Source organism: Botrytis deweyae (genome assembly GCF_014898535.1).
Source record: "Botrytis deweyae strain B1 chromosome Unknown BDEW_066, whole genome shotgun sequence".
Classification (NCBI taxonomy): Eukaryota; Fungi; Ascomycota; class Leotiomycetes; order Helotiales; family Sclerotiniaceae; genus Botrytis; species Botrytis deweyae.
This window is the reverse complement of record NW_024066273.1, coordinates 50,859-74,731: the sequence shown is the minus strand read 5'-3', so window position 1 is coordinate 74,731 and position 23,873 is coordinate 50,859. Positions and strand designations below refer to the sequence as shown.

Below are 23,873 nucleotides of genomic sequence, written 5' to 3'. Positions count from 1 at the left end.
AAAAGAGCTTTTACAAAGTGCGACGACTTTCCCCCTCTCTATATACTCAGCACCAATCTAGCTATTTAAATCTCAATCTGGAATATCAGAAAATCTTCATACAATAAAGTTTCAAGGTACGTGCAGACCCAGCCACGACAGGCTTTGAGAAAGGCTGCCCAAGAACATGGGACTCAAATATCGTGAACCACTCACGCAACACCCTTTCCGGAGAATTATACGATGAAAATCTCGCAGATGGCCATAGCACCTCAACTTTTGTTTGCAACGGTGAATGAAATGAAACAAAAATAATTTCCCTGGTAAAAATTGATGTGGAATCATGTTTTCCAGCTACCTCCTACCTTGAGAGAAGTTTTCTCGAATCGAATCCCCAGCAAACAGTGGAGAAAACGCGGTCTACAGTTCGGTCGCTGATTTGCTCGCCACTTTTCATACCTGGAACACATACGGATTGGGAATGTTGTCACGATGGGTGGCTGGTGGTTCGTTACTTCCGGAATACTAAACTGTAGGGAACGATGGTTTTATTCTCCGAGTGGAGAGGGAGGGCTGTTATCTTTTTATGCTTGTTTCTTGTGAGTAATGGGTACTGGGGAGTTTGGCGTATATTTCCTTCTTTGTGAAGCTGATGGAAGGGATATCATGGCTTGTGATTGTTTACAGGGCATATATCTGTGGATTCTATAATATGGTATGTTTGTCTATTTACGTTATATTGTTCGCGAAATGAGTCTATGTGGTCCATTTCTCTCAAAATATCCAGAAAGTTACTGTTCTCAGTGGACTGTTCACAAATATTATATTCAATATGAATCAGCAGAATTTTATCAAAGTTCTAGACCAAACGTATCCCTGTACATCGTGTTGGGCATAAGGCTACTAGGGCAAAGTTTCCTCAGCCCTGTGGATCTATTACTGTGTGTGGACCACGACAAATTGCGAGGCTAACCGCTGGCTATGAAAGAGTTCAATTTAGCATAGCTAGCTCTACCTTAATCCTTACCTATCATTTGTTTCATAAAAAAGCTCACGCGACCATTTTCCAACGTCTTTCCATTGGTTATCGAAAAAGCATTCAATTAGATTTTAGCTCCTGTTCCTGTTCCTGGGTCGGTAGCTGGGCACGCAGTTATCCTATCATATTGTTCTAGTGGAACGTCTGCCGGGGGCCCGGCTCGCATGTCCCACTTCTGGACCCCGGAACTCTCGAGTGAAGAGAGAGCTGGGTACGCACAGATGTGACATGGTGGTGGAAATTTTTCATGTCAGAATCTTCATATATATGGAGTTGGCGCTGTGGAAAATGTCTAGAAGCTTTTGTTCTGGAGAAAAATTCTTGGTTTTGGTCTTAATTTAGAAGGGAGATTGGGAGAGGGAAATAGTCGGTGTGAGGAAGAGTTTTCTTGGGGATGTGGGTTTGGATGGTTTGAGATTGTTGTTACGAGATAGTTTGGGAGGAGAGATGCTGAACTTGGGGGAAGGTGGGTGCGTAGATGGTTTAGTGCTTTGGGGTTTTACTACCTCTATGCCTAAGATGCAAGATGGGAAATAGGGATGGATATTTGAGTGAGTTTTTTATGCTCCATGCTCAGGATGCCTTGCTGCGGCTCAAAGAGAAAGGAAGTGAAGACTAGCTAAGCCGAATCATTTGTCGTAGCTTGTCAGCTCACCTTCCACGTTGAGAGAAAATTCGAAGTGTATTCTTACATGGGATGAATGCGAGATGCGTCGACTTTACGAGCTAGTGTTTGCCAATGGGTGATATAGTTGACGAATTACTATATTTCTACACGAAATATTCATTCATGCTCGAGTAGTGTAGTATTAACGATATTGATTTGTATCTCCCTTGACCAGTAGTCAACAGTTTGAAGAAGAACCATATAACTATCCCCTCATACGAGAAATCCAACGCCATCTCATTCACCTCTCCCTCTATCTCCATCTTCACACTCTAAAAGATCCCCAGAATTTACTTCCTCCCCAACATCGCAAAAATTTTGGTCTACAGAAACCCCGACTCACAGAATCACATCTACAAATCAATACCTGAACACGAGATCCACTTCCCGCTTTTCGATAGCAAGTGGAGCTTCTATGCAGAAACGAGCGGGTGACTACAATATGATATTTTGATGATTTGAAAGTGATTTTTGCTGTCTGGAGGCTGGCTTTGATATGGGAATCTTATGTGCAGTGTGGATTGTAGGTCTTACGTGGGAAGTCCAAAATTCGAATGCACGTAGCTGCAATCGCTGGAAACCCTTACGCAAAGCAAAGAAATAATAGAGGAGCAACACTGTAGTAACGAGTCGACAGCTAATTATCCTATCTCTACTCTCCAGATTTCTTCTCTATTGGTACATAATCTGCGCTCTTAACAAACATAGACAGGAAGCCAGGCCGAGCAATCATCCACATATGCATCACACTGTGTATCTCAATTCCTCGGAAACCGATGCTGTACCCTGTACAATCTCCACTAAAGGTATTGGTCATGAAGACTGACTGAATGACTGACTGACTGACTGACTGACTGACTGACTGACTGACTGACTGACTGACCGAAACACCTGAAATACAAGAGAAACGTAACAAAATACATACCTAGATATCACAATATTCCATGCATCGAAAATTCTTCCCTGGGATAGCTTTATATAGAGTAATACATAGATGCCTTGTGAAACTTGTATTATGGAGATTCAAGGATATTTGTACCCAGACCAGATGTGTGGCCTTCAGATACATGGATCGATGGTCTAGAACGTGGGACTATATCGCAATAATCGCTCGCTAGAATTGGTCACCAGTGAGGTGATAAATAGTATGTGAAGAACAAAAAACTGGTATAGTGAGTGTGGGTGAGGTGGATAATGGATGTAGGAATCAAAAGCCTGCCGAGATTCTAGTTGGAAATTTTTGGCTGGGTGGAAATGAATCTGCTTGCGTTTTATTGATACATGATTTTTATCAGCATATCCGCAAGGAGAAATGATTTTATACAAATATTGTAGCGTCGAATATAGAGGCTCAAGATAGATGTCACAAGGAATCACATCTGGTCATCTGAGAAGGATGAGCATCATCTATTTCTATGGAGCTGTGTATTCGAATTAGTAACATTTTCGCTGTTTCCAGTAGCAGACTGTCGTGACAAATAACGTCTCCATTGACGGTTCTATACAACAGTTCCTTCTCTTCACAAAATCTCCCCGATCAGACAAACTCGAACTCTTTCGATCCTGTGCTTTGATTTCCGACATATCGTCCATTTTAACTGCTGAACTCGCTTTAGCAGAAAGATTGGAATTTGGATAATGATGCAAAGGAAAAAGAATGAACATTCACATCACAGATGACTTGCGCAAAAAGACCAAAGAATGACGAAGTTTTCGAATTCTAGATGGTGGCAAAGAACAACAAGAAGTACAGCCAAGCCTAGAAACAAAAATTGCGATAGACTCTCAATTTAGGGTGATCACCGCCGTCGAAATTGTGGTGCTGACGATCGTCCTTGCAAGAGTACAATAAATCAATAAGCAAGAAAAATGAGCTCAGTGATCGAGAGCAACTGAAATCCTTTATAGAAATGGTTAACTTCGAAATAAAATCTTCGAAGGCCAACTTTTGTCCCGTAAGAGTGAAGTATCCCTGTACTAGTTGGGTTTTGGGGCTCAATTCTCAAGGTGAAGAACTACCACTCGTCAAGGGAGAGCCTGGTGGAGATAATTGGGGTCCGTAGTTCGAGCACGTAAATACTTGCTGAGAGGATGATAACTCGTAGAATAAGAAATATTGTACCAAGAAAACTGAGTTGCAAAAGCGGAACTAATCGTGGGGCCATATTGTAAGATCTTATATCTTGATGATGATAAAGGTGTGTGAGCAATTAAAAACAGACAAACCAGGAGATTGGAGACGTCCAGGTGTTTCTCAAATAGTTGATTCTCTACCATTCCAAGAAGGAACATGGTCGTAGTTGTGGATTGTAAGAGAATTTTGAGCTTCACACTTGAGATCGAAGGTTTATAGGGTTGATCTGGGTCACCATTTTGAGAATGTATTCACCTCAATAGCTCAGCGACTTTGCTTAGACTCATTTCATTTGAGAACGAATAATCTTCATATTCTTATACAGTGTGGCAAATTACTCCAGTGGTAGACGAGTATATCTCGCACTGGACTCTTCAGAATCTATCTTCTAGGATAGAATCATTTGTCCCAAAATACTCTCCTTGACCTGCATTACCCCTTCAAGCCATATGAAGTTGTCAAGTAACCGGCACTTTTATGTCGCGTGGTAGGCGGAGTGTTTTTAATATGTCGAGAATTTTGTGGCAGCTATGCTTGATATTCATTCCGGTTTCAATGCATATATCCTGACAGGGTACAATCCCTTCGGGAAACCTTTCGCCAGTTCTGTTTTCATTAACTTCAGGCCAGCTTTCTCAAAGAGTGCACGGAATTTCTCATCAGTCCTAACGCTTAATGTAAGCTTGATATCCCAATAATTTATGGTTTTCACATACCTAGTGACGCTGCTATCCAGCTCGTCGAACATGTCATTTCCAGCATGCGTGCTCATGTTTTCTTTCACTATGATCCAACCATTTTCATTCAACATCTTTCCACATTTTTGAAGATACTCCACCAGTTGAGAGTCAGTTAAATGTCCTAGACACCATTGGTTCCACATCAAGTCATATCTGGTTTCTGCATCTGGTGTCCACGCTTCGAGGCCAACCGAGTATATTTGGCCAACTCCAGGTTGGTTTATAAGCGCAGAAGAGAACTTCGTTACTGGTTCCACAATATCCACTGTGTCAGCAACACTAAGAAGCAATGCTTTTGTAATTCGACCGATTCTGAAAGTCGTATTAGCTCACATATGTTCAAGCTTCTAAAACCAACGAACAACCCCAATCCATGATATAATTCGTATGATAGCACTGAACTTTCAGTTATTGAACTCTCATCCTTGATCAGCTGATGAAAAGAGACAACACGGCGAAAACACCACAAGAAGACTTAATCCACGCCCAGGAAAGAGACACAAAACTTCCACAACAAAGAATAACTAACCCCGCCCCACAATCCACCGCCCTCCCCAATTTCGCACCCTTTACCCCCAGCTTCCCTAAGAAGTTCTTTGATCCCTGTATATCCACTCGACTGATATACGGAAAGCCGCCCAGCATTCCATCATCACTTGCTTCTATGCTTTCCCAGCTGTGTGTTTTGTCAGTCTTTGTCACTTCTCATATCGATTTTTGTTGTCTTGTCATTCAATTCCCAAAAGCACACATTGAACCGGATGTTGAAGGAGGTCTCGAGGGGAGATATCAGGAGGGAAATAAAACGCACTAATTGATAGCATCCGCATGATTAATCTGCGAATCCGCCGCTTGACTTGTCATGTTCACGATAGGACCTAGAACTTAACAAGCGAGGATAGAAAGTCTTTCTTGGTGCAAGTATGACCGTTTGAAGATGATCGATGAGTACAATATGAGAGGTATATATATGGATACAGGCAGGGGGCTTGAGTTGCGATGAGTTTATCAGGTATTATTGATATTGTGGAGGGATCATTTTTTGTTCGAACCTTTCTTTCAGATAATCTTGAGTAAATAATGGTGTGTATCTAGTAAAAGCGTTACTCGTTATAGCTTAGCGTTCCATTGGCTTGCTTTCGACTTGCGAAATAAAGAGTGATGTACCAAGTCACTTTAATTGTTTGAAATTTTGAGAATCACTGGCAGTTCGATGATTATGAAACAACAATAGGGAATCCTAATGAGATTAAAATTTCCTGATCAAATCAATTGAAGGGTTCTATTGTGCTGTGCGAAAATGGCGATTCAGATACTGATTGTCTGATGTTGTATCGAATTTGGCAAAGGATGCGTGTTTTTGATGTACAACTCATTTCGTCCTTTCAGATCTTAGATGGTTTGAGGTGTGTATTTAGTCTCCGAAGGTTTGACTTGCATCTCTCACTTCTCTGCTGTTGGAATTTTCATTCATAAGAGGTGTGTATTGTGAATGGACCTTCACGGTCGCGGTTCAGACAAGAGTTGGATTTGGAGCGATGAAACAACCTCATGATGTTGAGAGGATGCTAGAAGCCAGGCCATACTCACCAGGTGTACCGAGAGGTCAATATATAGTAGATTCTGGTGTTTTGCTTGGCTTTGTCTGAAAGATCCATTAAACAATAATTATATTGTAATCATAAAAATTCCCCCAATTCCCCCATAGTGTTATATTTACAGTGAAAGTAAAAACTTTTCCAATTTCCATTCCATGCTCATCTGATTACCCCCTAAGTACAAGTGCCGAAGCTCTTTTGACATCCAGTACCACAATAATCAGTAGTACTTCCACAGTATCCATATTGACTGCAGCAATTACCGAAGCTAGATCCGTTACAAGTGGTAGAGCTTGAGCAACTTCCATCATCTGAAACCTTTTGGGTGCTGGTTGGCTTTGCAGAAGTTGAGGATTTGGTTGCGCTAGTTGAGGACGTAGATGATCCAGAGCATGTTCCACTAGCAGATTGACAACCGGTACCGCAATAGGCGTCTGTAGATCCGCAATAACCATTGACAGAACAGCAGTTTCCATAGGTGGAGCCAAGACATGTAATATCAGCATTGCAGGAACCGTCATCGGAGATTTGTTTACTTGGTGTAGGGACAGGAGCATTAGCATTGCCACTTCTGTACCAGTTCTCAGATGGATCTCCGAGACACTCTCCAACGGTGACAGATTTAAATCCGTGAGAGTACATGGAAGCGAGGATATAGTCTGTAAGATTGTAGACGGTTTGATAATGGATGTCGTGTTCGATTTCCAAGAAGTTTCCTGTAGTGGCATCTGCCTTGGCAATGGCCTTGTCCCAGATGTTTTTGGAGTTCTGGATGAGAGTTGCAGCATCGTTCAAATATCCCTCAGTATCCAAATCGAAATAAGTTACATGGTATCCCAAGTCTGCCATGAGATCACCGCAGGTGGCGTTACACTCGGAATAAGGAGGTCTCATATATGTTGGGAAATATCCGAGGATGTTTCTGAAAGCCATCTCGTTATAGTACATTTGATTCTTGAACGTTGTTGGGTCGAGGGATGTCAGATTCTGGTGACCCCAGGTGTGGGATGCGATCTGATGACCTTCTGCGACCATACGTTTGATAACAGCAGTGTATTCTGCAGTGGTATCAATTGCACCTTTTCCAAGATTATTACCGGTAATCATAAAGGTAGCCTTGGCCCCATAAGCTGCAAGTTTGTCCAGGAGATCATTAGTGTAAAGATAAGGTCCATCATCGAAAGTAAAGGCAATATCTATCAGAGTACATGAATTAGCCTCTTTTAAAACCCTAAAAAGCCCAGGGAAACAAACCTCCAGCAACTTGACAATCGTAAATGCCAGCTCCACCATATGGAACAGTCCCAATGTGTGGGCGTTGAATATTTGCTGTAGAAGCACCAGCTGGAGCTTGGAGTGTATCGCAAAGAGGTCCGTATTTATATTGACAATCTGGAGCTGCACAATACTCTTTCGTGGTACCGCAATATCTGGTGGATCCGTTAGTTGAGGTCTGTAGGGCTGAGATAAAAGTACCTACCCTTCTGGGGAGCAGCATGCATTTACACAGCTACCAACACCTGGACCGCAAGTATTTTGATCGTCCGCTCTTGGTGCTACCTTAGGCGATCTCTCTTTTACATGTACGGGGGATGCGATTGGAGCTGGCATGGCATTGCGGCCCTTGACAGTTTGTAGGAATTCCCTGCCGCCCATCAACTTTGGCATGGCAGGCCCTGGATGTGCACTTGACAGCGAAGCCAAGGCCACAGTGGCGAGGATCGAAACAGACTTCATGATGATCGTTTCTTGAAGGAGTGTGAGGTGCAATTGCTTCCAATAGATGAGTTGGTTGCAAGATTATATGTAGTAAAAATTATAGACGCGAAACTTTATACCCAGCTGCTATTATGTCGAGACTGGTGGTAAACGAAAGACTGTTCTCAAGAAATTGAAGCGACTGTGAGGGTTATAAGAACCGATGAAGAAGTGAAGAGCGTTGCAAAGTGGGAAGTAGACTTTCTAATAAACCCACAAAGCAGAAGCAAGCTGACCTGATATGCAGCGACAATGAGCAGGGAAGTAGAGACGTAGGGAAGTGTGTAAAAGTAACATAGTTTTATAGGGTCGAAACTGTGAGTAAATCCGATTTGTATGGCTACAACCGTCAACGTGCAGCCTACCATAGATGCACAACAAGGATGGAGGATTTGAGCAGCCATCTTATGATTCCCATCACTGAATGAGACACATGGGACGGTTTTCTTTTTCTGTATAGTTCCTACAAATAGATGCAGGTCCAAGAACCGATTATACTCTTTAGAGAAAATATCCATGTAGGTCACAATGATCCGAGAGTAGAAAGGATAGTGAGTGGGGTAAGAGAGGTCTTAGAGCCATGCCCGATCAAGTCGACAACAAGAAAAAGCGTAGAAATGTTAATGAACATGAATGCTTCCATGCTAGAAATCACGTTGGACGGCTGAACGTGCGCACGGTACATGACTTTCTTGCATGATCCCTTACTACTGCTGCTAAGAATGTTAAAAATTCGGAAAATTTCGAATGAAGGGGTCTTTCCGACTTCGTGGTGCCAATCATGATGGCCATGCAAATGCAATGATTTTGTGATAGCTGGATACGCATGTTTTGATCACAACCTCCTTTTTCTTCTCACGTCGCTTTTCTTCTCACGTCGCTTTTCTTCTTTGTTTTAACGTTATATGGAACTCCCTTACCATCGGTGGAAGTGGTGGAATGGGAGAAGGCCTGCAGTGGAAATTGCAGTTTAAGCTTTCGAGAAAAACAAAGTCATCTCGAGATCATCTCAGTCATGGCTCCTCCCGGATGACGAGGACTTGGCGTTATGCACGTCCTTTGGCCCCTAATAATCATGTTTTCTTCGCGAAAGCCTTCGCCAGTTGGAACGTTTGTTGTGAAGCTTTCGCAGAGCGTGTCATGTAGCTCGTATTCAAAGGTAACTTATGAGCAAACGGAAAAAGGCACTTTGGTCAAATCAGATCAACAGCCTTCACAGTTTAAGCATAATCAAATCTCCTTGCGCACCTGGGCATTGATAAGGTAGCGGATGGATTCAGCCGTTGCAACTTTCGATTCATTATTTTTCCGATGATGACTATTATTAGTGTCTTGTTTCCTCCCGAGATCGTCAAATTTTCTGCAGTTAGGCCTCGTGCAACTGAGCTAGAGCTGAGTTCGGACGAGTCTCACCACTTAATATAAATGCCTGTAGATCCGAGATCCCGAATCCAACACTGTACTCCTTGATGCGCGCGAGGACGCAAACGTCGTGTAAATTTCCATCTCGTGTTTTCGCAGACGCGCAACTTAAATATTAATGTTGGAGAGTGCATTCGGTCCAAATTACGTGACCACAGATATATACTGTCGAGCGGAAGCAAGAGCGGACGATAATGTCCAGTTTTGATGTGGCAGCTGGACATTGGTGTTCAATGCCAAGGTTGAAACAAACAAAATACATTCAGTATACTGCGAGTGTTGTGATGGGTACATCCTTTCATTGTCACCTGTCTCTTGAAGCCTCAGTCGGTTCTAAAGTATGTGGAAATATGACTGGCGGGAGGAGAGCTAATATCTCGTTCATAATCTCCTCCCTACCTGTACTTCTAATTCTCCTAGTGCGTGACTCCTAAGATCTCATTTTCCTCCACGTATTTGTAGTATCTTCCCTTCGTGTTATTTCTCCAACTCTTGCCCCATTTCACCACCGCTAAGAACGTAAGAACTTGAGCAAGACCAGCAAAGGCAGCCACAATGAAAGCATTTTGATAACCCATGTTAGTAACCCAAGGCGTGACACCGTAGCCTATTGCAAAGCTCATTGTATTTCGGATGATAATTACAGTAGCTGTGAAATCGTTAGCTTGGACTTGGGGAACGCATATAGGAAGATGTAAGAAGGTAAGATTACATACCCATGGCTTCACCACTCAAATCTTTATAAGAGTCGATACAGTACGAAACAGACAATTGAAGACCAATACCGTTTGAGCCAGCAATAAGGAACATGGCAACTATCAGTCCAAACCAATGTATATGATGGGCTGCTCCGACACCCCAAAGAATCAAAGAGGCAGGTATGAGAATTATGGATACTGAGAACAGCCAAAGGCGGTGCTCTGCTTCTAGAACCCCCTTGTTGCGACGGGCGAGCCATAATACGACTCTATCTCCTATGACTCCGGAATAAAAGGAAGCACAAGCTACTCCAAGTAAGGGAGAAACATAAGACAATCCGACCATGGAAGATGAAAAGTTATAAGGCGGAGCACTCAAAATCAAAGAGGCAGTCCCATTGAGGACGTTGAACCAGATTAAATTACTGCCATACGAGAATCCAGCGTAGGCAATCGATGGTAGAGACATGAAGATGAGAGGTCGAATCATCATCCGGAAGAGCCTGAAATCTCTTTTCTTATCTTTTAGAGACAACTTTTGGATATATGTCTTCGGCTTGTAATGCACGGTTCCGAGCTCAGTATTCTGATTAGCTGCTCTTGAGACGTCGGTAGAAGTACCTTTCTCAGGATCGAGTGGCTCTGAAGAAGCGGAAGACTTCTCTTGGAGCACCCCTTCTGTTGGTGTGGTCATTCCAGGTGTGTCATCTCCGGAAGTTGTCTTTTCTTGGGGTGCTCTATCGTAATTCGTCTCCTCCATAAGGAAGAAGCAGAATACAAATCCAATGGCTAGAAAGATAGCACACCAATACATTACCCATCTCCATCCTTGTCCGTCATTAATAAAGCCAGCCTATAAAATCGTAAGCTCAAATGAGGGACAATTATCACCTCTTGACGACTCACAAGTATTGGAGCTAAAAAGTTACTTCCAGCCAGCATGAAAGCATACAGTCCCATGTAGGAACCTCTTTCGTGGGCAAAATAAATATCTGTGATCGAAATTTCGCAAAGTGATTCGATAGGGGCCCCAACAGCACCTTGTAAGATCTTACTTCCAATCCAGGCAGAGTTTGTTGTAGCATGCGGCACCCATAGCATGGTACTTGTTCTGTCAGTACTTCTACAAGCAATATGATGAACTATACATTTACTGACCCCAGAGTTGCTAGCATAGAGAACAGATACACCGGTCTTTTGCCGTATTGTAGCGCCATGGGCTGGGCGATTAAAGTTCCCCACTGGACTCGAAGTACAACATCAGCGACTGGGTACTCAAATATCAAACATGTTGCTATGATCCCGTAAAAAGTAACCTTATTCTGATGGAAAGGAAGAAAGGGCTAGACTCTATTTTGAGACAAACTTCGATTGTTCTTCCATGCCTCCCCAACCATTCTAGACCTTCCATTGTTTTATGCTGTGAAATGAAGCATACGAGATAGTGTAACTCACCCCGAAAAACAAAAACATGTAGCCCGTACCGGCGTTCAACTGATCGACTGTTAAGCCAGTGTCCTCACTTATGGGCTCCAATACACTGTAAACTGCGGCAGATGCTATTCCAACCATCAAAGTATACATGGACATGCATGCTGTCGATAGCATCTTCCGTTTCGGCGACCAGTTTAGCGGATCGTCTGGATCACTGGATGGCGATGGAACAAGGACAACATCTTGTAGTCGAGATGCAGATGCATGCTGCCCCTTCATTACACCTTCAAGATCTACCAAGTGAATGGTCCCTGGGACCGCGCGTGTGTCCAGTTCATCACGTTGATGATTGGTGTGCTCCATCGTGAAACAAGACACAGTAACAAGCAGCAGAGGAGATATCGAAAGGCAGCTATTGTAGAAATAAGTTTGACTTTTACCTTTTGACCGTAGCAGACGACAGAAGGTACTAGTTGTTTGGCCAGGTAACCATTGCGATGATCTCTCTGTTTTTAAGACATCTCAAGTGGTCAAGGTGTATAACGAACTTATCACGAAGTATATCATGGCCGGTGATCATATAGATATGAGATTATGCAGTGTATCTAGACTCTCCACTTAGAGGCCCAAAAGAGCAAGTATATGCAATGGTGACGACCAACTCTGAGCTCTCATTCGACAATTGAAATGTCACTGGCTACTACCCCGCGGCCTGGTTATCATGAAATATCCCGATAACCATCAATGACGAGCTTTATCAGCGAAGTGTGATAACAGCAAAGCTATTTGCCTTGTTGACTCTAGGTAGGCTAGTAGGTATTCTCTAATTGGATTATTGGAGTCTGGAGGAAAAGAACGTTACACTAAATCATTAGATAGAATGATCATCTTGCGTTGAAATTACTCACATCCTGATATCTTATAGTCGTATCAATTTACATTGAAATTCAGACTGTATGATGCCAATAACAATCTAAAAGCTTATCAATATATCACTTCTATTTTTAGTTCAAAATAATGACTTCATGAGTTGATATCGAATATTGAAAAGAGTGTACAATATTCATGTCTCAGCTTTGGTATCTTGGATTTTGTCGTTTTGTTCATCATGCCGCTTGAGTGGGATGTTATGTTAAGGTTGGTTTGATAAGGCAATCATCTCTAAGATTGGAAGGAAATCGTTTGTGTAAACGTCACCCCACTCTTCCAAGTCTCATTTGATTCCACGGGATAGATAACGGCCTTTGATTTATGCAGAGTAGAGGGAATGAGGTAAAGTTATCTCTTAAGCTTTCCATCATTGTATACTTGAAGCACAGCGAAGTCTAGTTCAGGCATAAAGGATTCATAACCGACTCAAAAATATCTGACGAAAGCTCCCAAAGCCTCAACTACAGGATAGGATGTCTTTGTATAGTGTTTTGTCAGTTGTTGAAATCCTGTTTCACCACAAGGATTTTTTCGGTTTAGATGATTTCGGGAGCATATTTTGCTATCGACATTCTAAGCACAGGTTGTAGTGCAGCCTCGAAGGATCTCGACGCTCAAGTCATTAAGGACTTGCACATATGACAGTCGGGGGAGCTTGGCTCCATACTTTTTTCTAGTGCTTTGCTGAGCTCTATCGATCTGGAGATGATCGGTTTGCGTAACTTTTGGATTCAAAATATTGCTGGATAGCTTGTAGCACAGCATGTTAAATACCCCAGACACTTCCAGTAGCATTTGATGCCACTATATTATTGCCAAAGATACTGAAATCATGGGTATTCTGAGAAGATCTGCAAGCGTGCTCTCCTCTCAGGAAGTGGCCAATCTCATGGGATGATAGTTAGCATTCTTTGAAGAGATGCTCCTTGAAATTTTGACTTGTATTAAACTGCTTTCTCGCAAACCAACAGGCAGAAAATGCAACCGCCGTAGGAGGCAATGTAACTGCTTTAGCAACGATCCAGTCCTCTGCGTAAAGTGAAGAGCCGCATATCTTATAGGTCCTTTCAGTCACCTGAAGCGAGAATCAATGTCCAGTATTCCATAAATCATGGTCTCCATGATACAGCCGACCTCATCTTCATTTCGAACGGCGAAATTGATATTCACAAAATCATCTCCGTCAAGAACAACACCAAACGCATCCGATCTATGATTTAGACTGCTTATTCTCTTAAAATCAAAACAAAACTCTGCCCTTCCCAAGATGTGCTTATCAGATTGCCGCGTCAGCTTGCGAATAATATCAAACTCGCACTGGACGAATCAGAAAAATTTGCATCTGGAATCAACAACGGTTTCCGTAGCTTCAGTGGTGCGATCAGTGTCGGAATAGGCGCTGCAGCGTCAGTCAATGCTGGGGGATACGGCGTCGAAGTAATCGTGAGTGCTGTCAACCGATTAGGTAGTATAAAAGACCAGGAAGGACCTAGATGAAGAAGGGTGGTCATCATGGCCATCATCCTAAAGGTTCTGGAAAACATGTAGCCAAGAAGCAGAATAAATTATCAGGAATAAGAAGGAAATATGAGAGATTTTGCACAGTGACGAAGATGGGAGAGATTTTGATCGAAGGACCTTATCTCGGGATCAATGTGAATCCGTTTGAGACGGCCTTTTTTAAGACTAACAGACATATTGATCCGGCCGCTTTGAAGAAATTGACGAATTGGATGAAGGGGAGTAAGTTCACTAGTTATGACCACTGTCAATCGTAGTAGGCCAGCAATTTCAATTGTTCCCAAGTAGTGGATTCTCCCTTCATGGGCTAAGAGTTACAATGAATATGTGAAAAGTTGGAGAAGAGGCAAGCAACTAGAAGTATTCCGGAATTGAAGACTTGCAGGATAGGAACACCATGTTGGGTGGCACTTGTATGTATGAGGGTATCAAAAATCAAATTATGTATGTATAGAGAGTACAATAACAAAGTACCACAAATTAAAGGTTGAACCTTGTTCTTTGCTTCTCCATTCCAGCCTTCCACTGCCATTGAACAGCATCATCCCCTTCACTGCCTGCTCTGCCAATTCCCTTATCAACTCTTCTCAACTTCAACGTAAATCGTGGTCCCAGCTCCTGCAATCCAGCTCTAATGCCCTCAACACCTTCCACGATTTTTCCATCCGGTCCTACTACGCTCTTTTCTGTTTCTCGCTTCTCCCTGAAAACATATCGATGTCTTCGGACAAAGATATAATCACGTTGATTGTGCAACGTAACTACTTGTCTACCCTGTAATTCTGGTTGTGGTGGGAATAGCGTCAAGAATAATCTCGCAGTCAACAATCCCAATGGTGTGCGAAAATTGTTCAAAATGAGTTCTGGGTAGTGATTTGTTGGGTTACCATGACCAGGCAACTTCTTTCCTTCAACCCAATTCTTGATCGAGAAATGACATGTGGGACCAGATGGTAAATGGACGATGGTCAAGCCAGTGGGCACCTTGGCGTCTTCTTTAAGCATAACAACGGATGTATACTCGCGATTCGTAGCAAATTTGCATATCTCTCGTAGAGAATATTTGTGTCCATAGCGATGGGCCGATCGAGGAACGTAATTGCTGTTTGGAAAGAGAGTGCATAACAGATGAGCTTCTGCATGGAGTGTAGAGTTTAAGGAGGTTGTGAGAAGAATTTTTGGAGCTGGCGGAGGTTCATCCGTGAAGAGCGTGGGAAATTTTAGGGATAAGGAAGATGGTGTAAGGTCGAGATTTGTGCTGGTTGTTGAAGGCGCATTGCTAACTGCTCGAGGTCGGCTTTCGGTTTCTTCATCCTCGTCGTCTGATCCCTTCTCAGAATCCGAGTCCAGCATACTATCGACATCATCGTCCTTTTCCTCTACTTCTTTATCTAATGGTTCTTGCTCTGCAGCCTCCGCCTCTTCTATGCGCCTTCTCTTCAATTGCTCGACATCTACACTGATATTGAGGTCGTTTCCATCGCCCGATACTTCATCCCAAACACGCTTATTATCAATTGTATGTGGAATGTTCTTTGCTAATCGCTGCCTTCTCAATTCGGGATCTCTATCTTCTTCTCTCTTTCGTTTGAAGCGTATATCTCTGCGATCGTTATCGCGAGCCTTCTTTTGTTTGATATGAAGATCTTGTCTCTTGAATTTGTTACCAGTTTTAAAAGGTAACGCTGCCTTCGAAGAGGCTGGGTGCACTCGTTTGGAACCCATTGTGAGAATACTATAAGTGTCGGTAGAACAAAAACCTAGAGGAAAGGATGTCTAGAAAAACCGAAGAGGAAATCCAAAAATTATTTTAGCTGATATCGGTATGCGGCCGCTTCTTCCCGATTGGTGGATGGATCTACAAGGCTGTCCCCCTCGCGACGAGTCACACAAAAAGAAATTCCCCCACGACCTTGATAAATCGCAAAGCTTTGAAAAGTTCCCCAGACTTTCTTTGACTCATACCTATCATTGGATGAGTCTTCGGTGAATGCGATCTTTTTGTAGCCTTACAAGAAATATTGTTGTCAAACCAAAACTAAACCCACAGCTCATATTTCGAACCTTTACAGCTACTACACCCCACCATAAATACCAAACACCAACACGAAAGAAGGACAAAATAATGTCGACCACTACCACCCTTAAGGGTCAGCCCCTTGATCGTCAAGTCCTCGATTCTATGTTGAGGCGGCGCATGTTCTACACTCCCTCTTTCGAAATCTATAATGGAGTCGCTGGTCTTGTAAGCAAGCAACAAGTCTTTCATACAATGCTCCCCATGTCCAATACCTTCTGCATGTTTCGACTTCTACAACCCTTTTACTTCACCATAAAACTTCAGACACTTAGTCGATTCTAGGAAGTCGTTTTCTGGGCAATTACTGACTTCACACGTAGTATGATTATGGTCCTCCCGGTTGCGCCTTGCAGGCGAACGTTATTGACTTATGGCGCAAACATTTCGTCTTGGAAGAAGATATGTTGGAACTGGACTGCACAGCATTGACTCCAGCTGAAGTTCTCCAAACTAGTGGTCATGTTGAGAAGTTTGCAGATTGGATGTGCAAAGACCCCAAGAACGGCGATATCATGCGAGCGGATCATTTTGTTGAAGACATACTTGAGTCGAGGTTGAGAGGTGACAAGGAAGCTAGAGGTGTCAAAGTTGTCGAAGAAGAAGAGGACCCATCAAAAAAGAAGAAGAAGAAGAAGACTAAGGGAATTGAAGCTGTGAAACTCGATGATACAGTTGTTCAAGAATACGAGGAGATTTTGGCCAAGGTACGTCCATTTAATGACATTACAAGTATGAAAATTGACTTTTTAGATTGATAATTACAATGGAGAAGAACTTGGTCAATTGATCAAAAAGTACGAAATGAAGAACCCAGAAACTGGCATGGAGCCTTCCGCACCAGTAGCTTTCAACCTTATGTTCCAGACTGCAATTGGCCCAAGCAGTAACACGCCAGGTTATTTACGCCCAGAAACTGCCCAAGGTCAATTTCTCAACTTCGCCAAGCTTCTCGAATACAATCAACAACAAATGCCATTTGCTTCTGCTTCCATTGGCAAGTCATACAGAAATGAAATCTCTCCCCGTGGTGGTTTATTGAGAGTTCGAGAGTTCTTGATGGCTGAGATTGAACATTTTGTCGATCCTGAAGGCGGCAAGAAGCATGAACGTTTCAACGACGTCAAAGATGTAGAGCTTGTTTTGTTGAATCGCCATACTCAATTAGCCGGTAAAACTGATGTTGAAAAAATGGCTATCGGCAAGGCCGTCGAAAATGGCACTGTCGACAACGAGACTCTTGGCTACTTTTTGGCACGAATCCAGCTCTTCCTTGCAAAGATTGGTGTTGATCAATCCAAAGTTAGATTCAGACAGCACATGGCCAATGAGATGGCTCATTATGCTGCAGATTGCTGGGATGCCGAGTTGCATACCAGCTCTGGTTGGGTTGAGTGTGTTGGTTGTGCTGACAGAAGCGCTTACGATCTCAGCGTACACGCAAAGAAGACTGGTGCGGCTTTGATGGTCCGTCAAAGATTAGATACTCCAATTAGCGTCGAGGAGTGGCAAGTTGATCTTGATAAGAAGAAGTTCGGCCCCAAATTCAAGAAGGACGGTAAGGCTGTTGAGGCTGCTATTGAAGCTCTGTCGCAAGAAAAGCTAGAATCCCTTGCAAAAGAGCTCAAAGACGATGGAAAGATTATCATTGAGGTCGATGGAATCGCTGATGGTAAAGCGGAAGTTGGTGCTGATCTTATCAAGATTGAGCTCCGAACCCGGGTTGAAAACACCAGAGAATATACTCCAAACGTAATTGAGCCTTCATTTGGTATCGGTAGAATTTTGTACGCCTTGATGGAGCACAACTACTGGACCCGTGGTAGCGAAGGTGGCGATGAAGCACGTGGTGTAAGTGATCGTTCATTTTCATGCATTTGTAGCGACTAACGAGATATAGGTCCTCTCATTCCCACCAATTGTTGCTCCCACTAAAGTACTGCTCGTTCCCCTCTCTTCTCATGAGAGTTTCAAGCCCTTCCTGAAGCAAATCTCATATAAACTCCGATCCATGGGTATTTCTAGCCGTATTGATGACTCTTCGGCATCCATTGGCAAGCGTTATAGCCGAAACGATGAACTTGGTACTCCTCTGGGCATCACTGTCGACTTCCAAAGTGTTAACGATAGTACATTCACTTTGAGAGATAGAGATTCCACCAAGCAAGTCCGTGCATCCCAGGAGAAGATCCTGGCGGCTATCAAAGAGTTGGTTGACGGCACCAAGGTTTGGGCAGATATAGAGAAAGAACTGCCAATCTTCGAGGGTCAAGAGGCTGATCTTCCTACTCGTTAAGACACAGAAATTTCTAGAATTCGCGAAATGTTCATCACATATTATCAGATAGGCATGTGGAGATGCTGTAAACACCTACTGGTTAATCCTTGAGGAGTTCGGAGAATTCGATGTCACACATAGGTTATGAATTTGTGATATTATCTTGCGCCAAATGATAAAAATAACAATTCATTAACGTCTAACGGACTTTTTTTTCCCCCAAAAAAGATATTCCCGATCGTAGGAACGACTTCTAATTGATACGAGAAACCATATGTTTTAACAAGATGTTCGTCCTACGTAATAAGTAAATTCAAAATGTGGAAGATCAATGCGTGAGCTTCCATCATACTTCTTTTTCGCTTCTAGAAATTCCATGGTTGTTAGGTGCATTTAGAAAGAGGGGGGAAACACACATGTAAGAAAGAAACACCCCGTAGAAGTGACCAGTTCCCTCTTGGGGATGATCATAAACATTTGACTTCATCGAAACCGGAAATACATAGCCCAAGAAATTGCTAAACCGTGCGAGGGTTTAAATCTGTTACAAGATCCGTTCATTTGGAAACACGAACTTGTAATACCTAGTACCTATGACACTAATTTTCGAAACAAAGGATGCTCATTTGATTAGCAGGCTCGGTAAGGGTGGCGCTTAGGAGGAATATCAGAGGGGGCTTTGCTTTACTTCAAGAGACCAATGCACATTTCAATTCATGTACAAAGCGTCTGCGTGAGAGAAAAACTGGGAATTTTGTCAATCAATTTTGTAGGAGACGTTGCCGTTGCCGTTGAATTGTTTTATAAATTCTTTCGAGAGTTTGAAAGTTCATGTTTAGGGGCTTTGACAACTTGTAAATAGCTTTTTGTTTGTGTCAATCAACTAATCTATGAAACAGTACTAGGTGGTCTAAAATAAACAACTAACTCTACCTGCTTCTCACTTGGTCAAGATATCAAATTGTCCAGATAACATACTTAGGTATGCACTGCTAGTGGTTAGAAACTTGGCAAGCTTAGTTGGGTACTGCTAATCATAGAATCATAGCCTATGATGATGCTATGCTCTCAGCTAAAGAGTATCTAATGTAGCTCGTAGTCCTGACCTGAGTCCTAACTTTGATGGATCGTTCAGTTCATCCCTGAGTCAAAGTTCGTTTCTTTTCTTCCTAGTCAGCCTCTAGGACTCTTCTAATGATTGATCCCCGATAGGCTAAGGAAGAAGTAAGATAGGCAGGAGGGAGGCTTGATAGGAAGAAATCATCTTCTCGGCATGACTTTGTGTGTGTGTGTTTGTAGTAATACTTTCGTGAGATGCAATATCTTCTTCGTATTACCTTCAGATAGGTATGTATCAATACTATGTTCAGTAAGATATTTCATGCTAAGACATACAATAAGTGACTACCCGTCTCTCTCTCTCTCTCCCTGTAGGTAGCTCCAATCAATCTTCGACTCCCGGGTAGGTATTCGCCAGACTTATAAAATGGAAAGATAGATAGATAATTACCTAGATATCTTTGAGACAGAGCACACTTACAACAGGTACCTAGACAGGACAGAAATACAGTGAGTGCACTTATCACTCTTTCATACACCACGTTATTCTACTAACCATTCCTTATCCATACACTCACTCTCTCTTGGTGAATTATTAATAAATGCATCTGAATTCTCTGGAGCATGCATGCATTCATCCGTGAACTCTCCTACCTCCAGCTACCTACTCTTACTACCTACTCTTTGGTGAATGTGAAGGGACCTTGGGTGAATTTAGTGAAAGGATTCGGCCTCTTAAAAGGGTGCACGGGTAAGGGTATGGGGGTCTCATTAGCGTCCTGTAGTTACCGCTTGAACAAAAGGCGCTACTACAAACTCGATTCCTAAAACCTGCCCAAGTAGATCTCAATCACTTTCAATACATTGAACAACTGCATCCAAAAGGAAATTTCTCCCTCTTATAACAAAGTTGTCTTGTCAACATTGACAACATAATACTGCAACACTTAAATCCATATAATATACTGAAAGCTCCATTCACCACTTTTCAACATTACAAGAAGAAAAACGCTGGACGTTGTTGTGCGACGGCAACTCGGTCTTTGTTGATCCCCTGGTTTGCGACCTCGAACAACCTCGATTCTCCAACTGTCTATAACGAATAGATCAGGTGGAGTTCTTACTCACTCCAGCCCAGCCTTTACTTTGTATGTGATTGCACTTTTTTATACTTTCTTCATCCAAAGAGTAATAATTAAATGCTAATATTTATGAATACAGTCATTTTTGTCTTCTCTTTCAACGATACCCCGCGGCTTTCCATCTGCTTGTTCCCTTTCAGAATCTTGCATACATTGTTCTTTAAGTTGTAATTCTGCCTTCCCATCAAGATGGCTTCACAAAATAGGTATGTAATTTCTCATTTCTTGTTCATTTGCACAGAGCAGTTGGTTGGAACAATTCGAACTCTCCATGTATATCCGAGTTTTGGTTTGGACAAATCTCATTTGCCCTTTCAAGGACCTTTTATATGTTTTGTAGCTGCTGTTGGATGATTCTCTTCACTTACTTCCTTTGTGGATCCATACAAGAATAAAGCTAATGAATAATTTATCAGCATTTACACACCAGGTCAATTCATGAACCCGGGACCCGCGCCTCGACCTCCTGCTGGCCCTCGACTAAATTACACTCCTACTACCGCGAATATTCCAGGAAATGTGTCTGCCCCTAACATTTCCCAGTTAAGCATCAATTCTCCAATCGCCAGAACCGCCACATCGACATACTCTGGCTCGACCGTCTCTCTTCCTTTAGCTCGACAACAGACCAATATGGATGGACAAGGAGGAGTCGCAGTGATCAAGGAGGGATGGGCTTCAGTCAAGGAAGGCAAGAACTTCATCAGCCCTTGGAAGAATAAGTGGCTTATCCTCCGAAAGGAAGCACTCGATTTTCATAAGACTGAAGGTGGTAAAGTTGCCTATCAAATTGTACTCAAGGATGTTCTCGGAGTTTCAAGAGTTGAGGCCGCGGGAACTATCTTCGAAATCAGGAGAACCATGAACGGCTCATCAAACAACCCAGGAGATGATGATAGTACTGGGAGGACTCTCCAGATCAAAGTGAAGAGCGATGACGATTTGTACGAATGGATTGACTTCATCTATGCCCGTTGCCCTGGAATGGGCGGTGTCAGCAACCCAACTAATTTCAGTCATTCTGTCCATGTCGGTTTCGATCCCAATACTGGAGAGTTTGTCGGATTGCCTGCAGAGTGGTCAAAATTGTTGAACTCTTCAGCTATTACCAAGGAAGATTATGAGAGAAACCCCCAGGCTGTTTTTGAAGTTCTGGAATTTTACTCTGACATCACCAAGCGTCAACAAAATCCCCAGCAATTTTCGAGTTTGACACCTACACCATCTGTCGCTCCAAATCAAAACAAGCAACTTGGTTATATGCCAGGTAATTCTATCGCACCTCCCAGGCCTCTTCAACCCCAACAGCAGCCAAGCAACAATGGTTACGGCTCGCCACAGCAGCAGCCGCAGCAACAACCAAGAAGACCCACACCCCCAGAGCAAAGTCAGCAGCGCAATCAAATGCAACAAATGGCATCGAACTATGTTTCTCCTGATCAACGTGAGGAACAGAGACAGATGCAACTGGCTGCGCAAAGACAGCGAGAATTTGAGATCGCCGAACAGAACCGACTGGATATGGAAAATTATAACGCATCAATTCCTCAAACTCGCACGCCAGTGGCCAAACAGGAGATTGGTGGCGGTGGTTACTCGAGCAGTCCATCCCAAGACCGCTACAACCCGACTAGGGTGGCACCTTCTGCCCCTCGTCCACAGCAAGGACAACAAACCGCTGCTCAAAGACCAGCCCAGAGACAAGCTCCGTCTGCGCCAACTTCGAATGGTCCAGCCAGACCACCACTTACCACTCAGCAAAGCTCCTCTTCTATGAGAGACCAAAATGGATCCGAGAGACAAGATCCTCGATATCAAAATGGCCAAGCCGCAAGTGCATCCCAGCAGCAGCGACCAGCTCAGCAACAACAACCACCGTCTAGGTTGCCTGCCCCAGTCAACAACGTCAAGCCACTTAATGTTGCACCAAAACCAGCTGCTAATGGCGCCCAACAAAACGATGCGGTCAAAGCTGCAGAAGCTGCTCTTACCGCTAAACCAGCCGCTTCTGAGCGCACAAAGGATGTTAGAATGTCAACCATGTCCGAGAACGAGGTTATGGCTAAATTGAAGGAAGCTGTTTCCAAGGATGACCCCAACCTTTCTTACTCCAAGCAGAAGAAAATTGGACAAGGTGCTTCAGGCTCTGTATATGTTGCGAAGGTCAAAGAAAACCCAGCATCTCCTGTTGCTCGTGAAGTGTTGCGTCAACAAGGCAGCAAAGCTCAAGTCGCAATTAAACAAATGGATTTGGCTCACCAACCGAGAAAGGAGCTGATTGTAAACGAGATCATGGTTATGAAGGATAGCAAGCATCGCAACATTGTCAATTTCCTCGATGCTTTCTTGAGAAACAACTATACCGAACTCTGGGTAGTTATGGAGTATATGGAGGGAGGTGCCTTGACCGACGTTATTGACAACAACTCGAACATTACTGAAGACCAAATTTCCACCATTTGCCTCGAGGTATATTTCAAATCCGACAATCTGTTCTATGTATCTGTACTAACTTTTTGATAGACTTGCCGTGGACTCGAGCATCTGCATGCACAAAGCATTATCCATCGTGATATCAAGAGTGACAATGTTCTGCTCGATGCACGTGGTAATGTCAAGATCAGTAAGTTCATCCAAAATGATTAATATTCCTTTGTACTAACGTGATTGTAGCCGATTTCGGATTCTGCGCCAAACTCACCGAATCTAAATCCAAGCGCGCCACCATGGTTGGTACTCCTTACTGGATGGCTCCTGAAGTTGTCAAGCAAAAGGAATATGGACCAAAGGTTGATATTTGGTCTCTTGGTATCATGGCTATTGAGATGATTGAATCTGAACCCCCATATCTCAACGAGGAGCCTCTTAAAGCTCTATACTTGATTGCCACAAATGGCACCCCTCGTCTCAAGAAGCCTGAAAAGCTCAGCAAAGAACTCAAGGCTTTCTTGTCCGTCTGTCTTTGTGTCGATATTAGAAGCAGAGCATCTGCAGATGAACTGCTGATGCACGACTTCTTGAAGCATGGGTGTGATACTGCTAGCTTAGCTAACCTCCTACATTTCCGAAAGAACGCCAAATAAACAACCAAAAAACTTTACGAGAGTTAATGATAGAACGTTTACGAAAAGCGAGCAATTGGTGGCATTTCGAGTTCGTATTTGGAAGCAGTTAAAGCTGATTTAATTTTATTTTGCGACATAACGCAGGTTACATCGTGGGTTATATTGTGTGGTACCTATACTATACCAACAGCATGAATGCCCGGAGTTTCTGGGAGTTTCACATTCTGTTTACTTTGCGCGACATATCTAAGATCTGAATAATCGTGGTCGCATGTCAATGACATATCTGGAGGCATATAAAAGCTGGGCCAAAAGGAACAAACTTCACGTTC

General features: G+C 43.0%; 7 protein-coding genes across 7 annotated transcripts; 3 read left to right on the top strand and 4 right to left on the bottom strand.

Annotated features, from left to right (window-relative positions):
* Positions 1 to 4,115: 4,115 nt before the first annotated feature.
* On the bottom strand, positions 4,116 to 5,568 carry EAE98_012422 (uncharacterized protein). The gene is made up of 4 exons (XM_038960047.1): positions 5,371 to 5,568; positions 5,089 to 5,235; positions 4,536 to 4,871; positions 4,116 to 4,484 (listed from the first exon to the last, which is right to left on the bottom strand). The coding sequence occupies exons 1-4, from the start codon at positions 5,421 to 5,423 to the stop codon at positions 4,361 to 4,363; spliced, it is 660 nt and encodes a 219-aa protein (XP_038803604.1). The 5' UTR covers positions 5,424 to 5,568; the 3' UTR covers positions 4,116 to 4,360.
* A 763-nt stretch (positions 5,569 to 6,331) lies between these two features.
* On the bottom strand, positions 6,332 to 7,894 carry EAE98_012421 (uncharacterized protein; the record flags this gene model as incomplete). The annotated part of the gene is made up of 3 exons (XM_038960046.1): positions 6,332 to 7,353; positions 7,412 to 7,587; positions 7,638 to 7,894. 3 exons carry the CDS (start codon positions 7,892 to 7,894, stop codon positions 6,332 to 6,334), a joined length of 1,455 nt encoding a protein of 484 aa, XP_038803603.1.
* Positions 7,895 to 9,753: 1,859 nt separating this feature from the next.
* EAE98_012420 (uncharacterized protein) lies at positions 9,754 to 11,832 on the bottom strand (the record flags this gene model as incomplete). The annotated part of the gene is made up of 5 exons (XM_038960045.1): positions 9,754 to 9,986; positions 10,054 to 10,888; positions 10,942 to 11,140; positions 11,194 to 11,276; positions 11,491 to 11,832. 5 exons carry the CDS (start codon positions 11,830 to 11,832, stop codon positions 9,754 to 9,756), a joined length of 1,692 nt encoding a protein of 563 aa, XP_038803602.1.
* Positions 11,833 to 13,591: 1,759 nt separating this feature from the next.
* Positions 13,592 to 14,251, top strand: EAE98_012419 (uncharacterized protein; the record flags this gene model as incomplete). Its single annotated transcript, XM_038960044.1, has 2 exons — positions 13,592 to 14,142; positions 14,181 to 14,251. Exons 1-2 carry the CDS (start codon positions 13,893 to 13,895, stop codon positions 14,249 to 14,251), a joined length of 321 nt encoding a protein of 106 aa, XP_038803601.1. The 5' UTR covers positions 13,592 to 13,892.
* A 149-nt stretch (positions 14,252 to 14,400) lies between these two features.
* Positions 14,401 to 15,645, bottom strand: EAE98_012418 (uncharacterized protein; the record flags this gene model as incomplete). Its single annotated transcript, XM_038960043.1, has 1 exon — positions 14,401 to 15,645. The coding sequence occupies one exon, from the start codon at positions 15,643 to 15,645 to the stop codon at positions 14,401 to 14,403; it is 1,245 nt and encodes a 414-aa protein (XP_038803600.1).
* A 195-nt stretch (positions 15,646 to 15,840) lies between these two features.
* EAE98_012417 (uncharacterized protein) lies at positions 15,841 to 19,175 on the top strand. The gene is made up of 4 exons (XM_038960042.1): positions 15,841 to 16,165; positions 16,321 to 16,704; positions 16,751 to 17,848; positions 17,898 to 19,175. The coding sequence occupies exons 1-4, from the start codon at positions 15,911 to 15,913 to the stop codon at positions 18,291 to 18,293; spliced, it is 2,133 nt and encodes a 710-aa protein (XP_038803599.1). The 5' UTR covers positions 15,841 to 15,910; the 3' UTR covers positions 18,294 to 19,175.
* A 1,490-nt stretch (positions 19,176 to 20,665) lies between these two features.
* EAE98_012416 (uncharacterized protein) lies at positions 20,666 to 23,559 on the top strand (the record flags this gene model as incomplete). Its single annotated transcript, XM_038960041.1, has 4 exons — positions 20,666 to 20,682; positions 20,893 to 22,945; positions 23,000 to 23,099; positions 23,150 to 23,559. The coding sequence occupies 4 exons, from the start codon at positions 20,666 to 20,668 to the stop codon at positions 23,557 to 23,559; spliced, it is 2,580 nt and encodes an 859-aa protein (XP_038803598.1).
* Positions 23,560 to 23,873: the final 314 nt, after the last annotated feature.